Genomic DNA, 7,194 nt, shown 5'->3' on the forward strand with positions numbered 1-7,194 from the left:
ATTCTTACATTCTTCCGAGAACTTTTCAGGTCAGTGGGTTAAGTGCATAATGCAGCAACTGTAATTAAAATTGCATGTAATTTCCCGTGCATGAACGTGGCAATGCCTCCTTGCTACATGACTAAGACGCAGTTCTGAAAACCAGAACTGAAAACTGAAAACGCGATGTTCGGAAACGCATCCCCCACACCGTCTGCTTCCCCCCCACCCCAGGTCTGGGTTCCCAGCCCCCTTCTCACCGCAGATGCTGTGGGTGGTGGAGTTGGAGCTCTCCGAGTGGGGAGACATGTCCCGTGGCGTCTCCGGTGTCTCGGCATTGCCATGGCGTATCAAGCAGCTAGAGAAATCAATTGAGATGGATCAGAACTCACAAATTCTCATATTCCCACTTCACCCGGAATGGCACAACGAAAAATTCGGGGGATGAGTCTTCGCAAATTTCGGGGCAGTCTTTTCCTACACAGCTTGACAAACATCTCTTGCCTGCTTGGATCTCTCTTGGAGTAATTTAAAAACCTCCTGTTGTGGGTCAGCCAGGGCTCAGCAACAGCGAGGACTCCTCAGAAGAGGAGCTGTGTGTAGTCAGCCTTGAATTAACAGAAGTTGGCCAGCAAGAGAATGAGCTGCAGGCTTGTCAGGATTCACAGCCAACAGCTGGTGCAGAGCCACCGACACCCTCCAGCCCTGATTCAGCAGGGGAACCTCAGTTAGCTGTTCTCAGCCCACCAGTGTCTCCTACACCCTTACAACACCGCAGACAGAGGCTGAGAACAACAGGCAAGAAGGCAGAGTGCATGCCTCCTGGCCCTACGCCAGCTGCTTGTTGATGATAAAGATGAGTAGTTGCAGGGTTACTTCTGAGCAGCTGGCTGCAAGCATGACCCTTAGGTTTATCTTCCAAAAGCACCGAGAGAAACATCTGCAGATAGGGTTGCCACCCTCCAGGTGGTGCCTGGAGATCTCTTGCTATTACATCTGATCTCTGGATGACAGAGATTTGGAAGGTGGACTCTCTGCCCTTAGACTCTGCTGAGATCCCTCCCCTCCTCAAATCCCACCTTCCCCAGGCTCCGCCCCCCAAATATCCAGATATTTCCCAACTCAGAGCTGGCAACCCTCGTAGATCACACTGTCCTCAAAGTCCTCTGCCCTCCGTCACGCTGCCGCATACTCACACAGAGGCTGGGCTCGGGAATATTTTGGCTAAGGCAGTGTTGACATGTCTCGTGACCTGGTCGGCACTTTCTGGAGTGGGGAATTTCAGGCTGTAGGTCGCTTTCTCTGTCTCCACCAGGATCTGAAAGCGGAAGGGGGACGTGGGGGGAGGGAGAATCAATAAGCGCCCAGCACCTCACCCCAACAGAATTGTAGCGGGCACCTGGGCGGGAGACCCGGGCCCTTACCTGGTTGTGATTCAGGGCATTTAAAGCACGGATCTCGAGCACGTTGAACGAGCTTTCGATCTGCGTCGCAAGCCAGAGGGGAGAGAAGGGAGAGTCAGAGGAAGTCTCCGTGGCAGGGACCTGAGCCTCCCCGCTCAGAGACGGTAGGACCGAGAAGAGCAAGCAGCCTTCCTTCCTCCCCCACTCACCTTGGCTGGCACCTTGAGCCCAAACAGGTAGATGCGCCAGGTGGTTAGGACCTACCAGAAAGAAGAAAACACACACTTGAATGAGACACAAACCTTTTGACTTCCAGTGGAAAACAGGGGGGCACAACTGTGGTAAGAGGATATGCTGATTTCCCACGCCCTGATGCTGTGAATTGTTCGGGCACCAGTGAAGAAGAAGAAGGGATTGGATTTAAACCCCACCCTGTACTACCCCGAAGGAATCTCAGAGTGGCTTACAATCTCCTTTCCCTTCTCCTCCCCACAACAGACACCCTGTGAGGTAGGTGGGGTTGAGAGAGCTCTTTCGAGAACTGCTCGTGAGGGAACAGCTCTGAGGGACCTTGTGATCCACCCAAGGTCACACCAGCAGCTGCACGTGGAGGAGTGGGGAATCAAACCCGGTTCTCACAGATTAGAGTCCGCGCTCTTAACCACTACACCAAACTGACCCCCCTGTAGGAAGCAGCCTCCCCAGCCCTGAATCAGTGTAACACCCATTTCATCCTGGATCTTATACAATGCTGATGGTTCTTGGACTTGTTTATGCTTAAGCCATTTTGTTTCTCGTACATTATTGCTTATTCCCCAAATGCGATGCAAAAGAAAACATTCAAGAGGGGCCTCTTGCCTGAACGACGAGTGGCAGCTTCGATATATAAAAGACGAAATTCTCATGCCAGTCTCGCAAAGACATTTCCAGACTCCAATTGGGCCAGTACAATGGCGTTGTAGGTTAGCAACTTCCGAAAGTTGCTAGCCTAAAACGCCACTGCACTAGCCCAGATGCCCACAAAGAAACACCTGTGCTCTGTCCAGGGCCGGCCCCAGCTTATTTTGCACCCTAGGCGAGGATCCCTTCTGGCACCCCCCGTGTGCCGCCCCCTCCCCCCATGCATCGCCCCCCCCGTGCTGGTAAGGGCTGCCGCCCTCCCTCGAGTGCTGCTGCTGCCACCGCCCAGAGGATTTCCGCACCAACTGACCCACTTTGCCCGGCTGCTGCCTCGCCCAGCTGCCCAGCGCCTTTCCCAGCTCCTGCCGGCGGAGCCTCCCATGGGCTGGCAGGTCGCAGGAATGGGCCACGCTGGGTAGGGGGGCTTTTGGTGGGGGGGGCTGGGTGCAGTTTGGCACCCCTAAGGACCAGCCCGCTCTAGGCGAGCGCCTAGTTTGCCTAGTGAGCGAGCCGGCCCTGGCTCTGTCATCCTAAGAGGGGGAATAAAAAGATTAAACTTTTGTAAAGTTTCCCTGCACAGTAGCCCAGAAGAGATTCCCTCTGGCCAGATGCCTCTAAACGCGCTTTGCAAATTTGACATCATGACCTATTTCCTGCTCTCTGGGCCCTTAAAGCGAAATAAAAAGCACTTCCATTCCGGTTCTGCAATATACAAACCCAAGTCAGAGCAATCGTGCGATGATCAATGGGGAATAGGGTTGCCAACTCCAGGAAGGGAAATTTCAGGGAATTCAGGGGTGATTTCTGGGGAGGGCAGGAAGGGTTAAAGCCATAGAATCCATCCTTCAAATCAGCCATTTTCTCCAGGGGAAAGGATCCCTAGAAGTCTAGGGATCTGGTGTCATTCTGGGACCTCTCCAGACCCCCACCTGGACATCGGCAACCCTAATGGGGAAAGCCTCATCCTGTCCCCACAGCTGATCTGGATTCGTGCTGCCCCACGGCCCAATCCTTCAAACTCCACCAGCGTTAAGTGCACATGCTCGGCAGTGCTGATGCGAAATCCTGCCCAGGAAGACGCTCATCCGAACTGAGCCATACCGTGCAAAGGGAGGGGGCATACTGTAGACATGAGCAGTTGGGTTAGAACATTAAGTGCACATGCTCGGCAGTGCTGATGCGAAATCCTGCCCAGGAAGACGCTCATCCGAACTGAGCCATACCGTGCAAAGGGAGGGGGCATACTGTAGACATGAGCAGTTGGGTTAGAACAGCTAAAAGGAAGTCCTTCCTCACCCAAAGAGTGATTGACACATGGAATTCACTGCCACAGGAGGTGGTGGCGGCTACAAGCATGGATGGCTTCAAAAGGGAATTAGATAAGCATATGGAGCAGAGGTCCATCAGTGGCTATTAGCCACAAGGTAGAAGAAGAGAAGAAGAAGAGAAGAAGAGATTGGATTTATACCCCGCCCTTCACTTGGAGTCTCAGAGTGGCTTACAAACTCCTTTCCCCTCCCCACAACAGACACCCTGTGAGGTGGGTGAGGCTGAGAGAACTCTGACAGAAACTGCTCTTTCAGGAACGGCTGTGCCAGAGCTTGTGACTGACCCAAGGTCACATCAGCAGGTGTAAGTGGAGGAGTGGGGAATCAAACCCGGTTCTCCCAGATTAGAGTCCGCACACCTAACCACTACACCAAACTAGCTCTCAGGGAACTCTCGGGCTGGGGCAAGTGATGCACTGTATTCTTGGTGCTTGGGGGGGGGGTCAACAGTTGGAGGGCTTCTAGTGTCCTGGACCCACTGCTGGACCTCCTGATAGCACCTGGTATCTTTGGCCCCTGTGTGACACAGAGTGTTGTACTGGATGGGCCATTGGCCTGATCCAACATTGGCTTCTCTTATGTTCTTATGTTCTAGTGTCCTGGCCCCACTGGTGGACCTCCTGATGGCACCTGATGTTTTTGGCCCCTGTGTGACACAGGGTGTTGGACTGGATGGGCCACTGGCCTGATCCAGCATTGGCATCTCTTTATTTATTTATTTATTTATTTATGTCATTATATTTATACCCCGCCTTCCCCACGAGCGGGCTCAGGGCGGCTCTTATGTTCTTATGTCTTTATAACTGTTTTGCAGAGAGAGTGAAAAAGAAAGCAGGCCTTTGTAGTAACCGGTTGCCTCTTCTCAGGCGGCTTCTGTTCCGTTTCCCCCCAAATTCCTGGTTCTTCCCTTCGGGTTGACGTGCGGGCAGGAGGTGGGGAGGAGAAATCCGTGCCTTTGTCTCCAAATGTGTGAAAAGTCCACTGGCAACCGTTGGGGAAGGGACAGAAGATAGATGTCTGGGGAGCTCTTTGTCATCTGCCCGCTGGGAGAGGGGGATGGATGGATGGGACACTAATAGAAGGGGGCTGCAGATGGACCCCTGGGCGACCTTGGCGGGGAGAGAAGCGGTGCAATAGGAGAAGGCTCCAGTCTGCAGACGAGGGAGATGAATTATTCAGCTGCTGGCCCCCTCCTTCCAGCCTCCTTGCTAGCAGTCGCAGAGGAAGAATTCCGATGCCTGGTTTTTCGGCCTGGTTACACCCCGGGACTTTCTACCGGCGCAGCGTCTCTTGGAAGGCGAGCCGGCTACCCGGGATGGCCAGGCTGGGTTCCCAGCAGGGCTGCTGTGACTTCGAGAGCAACACAAAGGAATCTGAGGCGTGCCCCCATTCTCAGTTGGGGCGTGAGACCTCTGGGGATCGATTCCGAGCGGTGCGGCAGGGGATGTGGCGGCCAACTCCCGGGTGGGGCCCTGGGATCTCCCACAATGGCATCGGATCTCCAGATGACAGGAATCAGTTTAAAAAGAAAGAAAGAAAGAAAGAAAGACTCTATGGGCATTGGACTCTGCTGAGGCCCCTCCCCTCACCAAACCCCGCCCTCCCCTGGCTCCACCCCCCCAGATATCCAGGAATTTCCCAACCCAGGCCTGACAACTGTATGTGATACCCACAAGTCTGAGACCAGAGGGGATAACTTTGGGCCGAGTGTGGGGTTCTTATACTCAGACTGGCAGGCTGCAAGCAACATTTGTCTCCTTTCGATATGCCTGCATTTATGTATTGATTTTTTTTTTTACATTATTGATATTATGCCTTTCTCTCTGGGAGAAGAAGAGGAGGAGGAGGAGGAGGAGATTGGATTTATACCCCTCCCTTCACTCAGTCTCAGAGTGGCTTACAAACCCCTTTCCCTTCCCCTCCCCACAGCAGATACCCTGTGAGGTAGGTGGGGCTGAGAGAGCTCTTTCGAGGACTGCCCCTGAGAGAACAGCTCTTGTCAGAACTATGGCTTGCCCAAGGTCATCCAGCAGCTGCGAGTGGAGGAGTGGGGAATCAAACCCGGTTCTCCCAGATTACAGTCCGCACACTTAACCACTACACCAAACTGGAGTAGAACATAAGAACATAAAAGAAGCCAATGTTGGATCAGGCCAATGGCCCATCCTGTCCAGCACTCCGTCACACAGTGGCCAAAAATATCAGGTGCCATCAGGAGGTCCAGCAGTGGGGCCAGGACACTAGAAGCCCTCCCACTGTTGCCCCCACCCAAGCACCGAGAATATAGAGCATCCCTTGCCCCAGCCTGAGAGTTCCTATCTATACCTTGTGGCTCATAGCCACTGATGGACCTCTGCTCCATATGTTTATCCGATTCCCTCTTGAAGCCGCCCACGCTTGTAGCCGCCGCCACCTCCTCCTGTGGCCGTGAATTCCACGTGTTAATCACTCTTTGGGTGATCAAGGCAGGTTACGCAGAGTCAGGCAATACAATCAACAGGACGGGACATCCCACAAACAACGCAATTGGATTTCGAGTGTCGAAATCTGGAGCCCACCAGAAATCTGACAGCAGAACTGAAGCGAAGCCATTAAGGATTAACAGGAGGAGGCGTTAAGCGATGCGAGAATTACACAGTAGGCGCCTACTTGTTCAGCCAAGAGTGTTATCAGGCAGAGAACGAACTAACAGGAGACTGTGCACGGGGGAAAGTACCCACAAGACGAAGTAAAACCACCTAATTTGGCTTCAATTGACTTTGCACCTCGCGCACCACCTTACATTTATCTCCACAGCTGTTAACGCAATGACTGCCGAGTAATTCCTCTCCTCTCGCACTACAAGGGATCTGCGACTCTCCCGCTCGGCGTCAGCGAGATCCGAAGGAAATTGCTGGCCTCCATAATTCCCGTGGAGAGACACGGATTTGGTCTTTCTCGCTCGCGGAAACCACAACGCAGCCTGACACCGAAGGCACCAATACATGCCCCCCTCGCCTGCTTGCCTTGAGTACGGGGATGCTGACAAGAAACGGCATTAAAAATTGTGGCTAAGTTTGCCAATCTCCAGGTGGGGCCTGGCAGGCTCCCAGAATTGCAATTGGTACCCAGACTACAGAGTCCAGTTCCCCCGGCGGAAATGGCCGCTTTGGAGGATGGGCCCTATGGCATTATACCCTGCTGAAGTCTCCAGTTTGGTGTAGTGGTTAAGTGTGCGGACTCTAATCTGGGAGAATCGGGTTTGATTCCCCACTCCTCCACTTGCAGCTGCTGGATGACCTTGGGCAAGCCATAGTTCTGTCAGAGCTGTTCCCTCAAGGACAGTTCTCGAAAGAACTCTCTCAGCCCCGCCTACCTCACAGGGTGTCTGTTGTGGGGAGGGGAAGGAGTTTGTAAGCCGCTCTGAGACGCCGAGTGAAGTGTCAGGTATAAATCCAATCTCTTCTTCTTAAGAACATAAGAGACGCCAATGTTGGATCAGGCCAAAGGCCCAACACTCTGTCACACAGTGGCCAGAAATACCAGGTTCCATCAGGAGGTCCACCAGTGGGGCCAGGACATTAGAAGCCCTCCCACTGTTGCCC

The 7,194-nt window shown here is 53.4% G+C and overlaps 1 protein-coding gene across 1 annotated transcript in view; it reads right to left on the reverse strand.

Moving 5' to 3' along the window:
* LRRC16B (leucine rich repeat containing 16B) overlaps positions 1–7,194 on the reverse strand; it is a 59,125-nt gene that overhangs the window by 43,237 nt on the left and 8,694 nt on the right. Inside the window, 4 exon segments of the mRNA XM_015413516.1 lie at positions 240–337; positions 1,176–1,297; positions 1,404–1,463; positions 1,592–1,642. Coding sequence (XP_015269002.1) covers positions 240–337; positions 1,176–1,297; positions 1,404–1,463; positions 1,592–1,642 — 331 coding nt within the window.

This window comes from Gekko japonicus, unplaced genomic scaffold (assembly GCF_001447785.1).
Source record: "Gekko japonicus isolate JY-2015 unplaced genomic scaffold, Gekko_japonicus_V1.1 scaffold1098, whole genome shotgun sequence".
NCBI lineage: Eukaryota > Metazoa > Chordata > Lepidosauria > Squamata > Gekkonidae > Gekko > Gekko japonicus.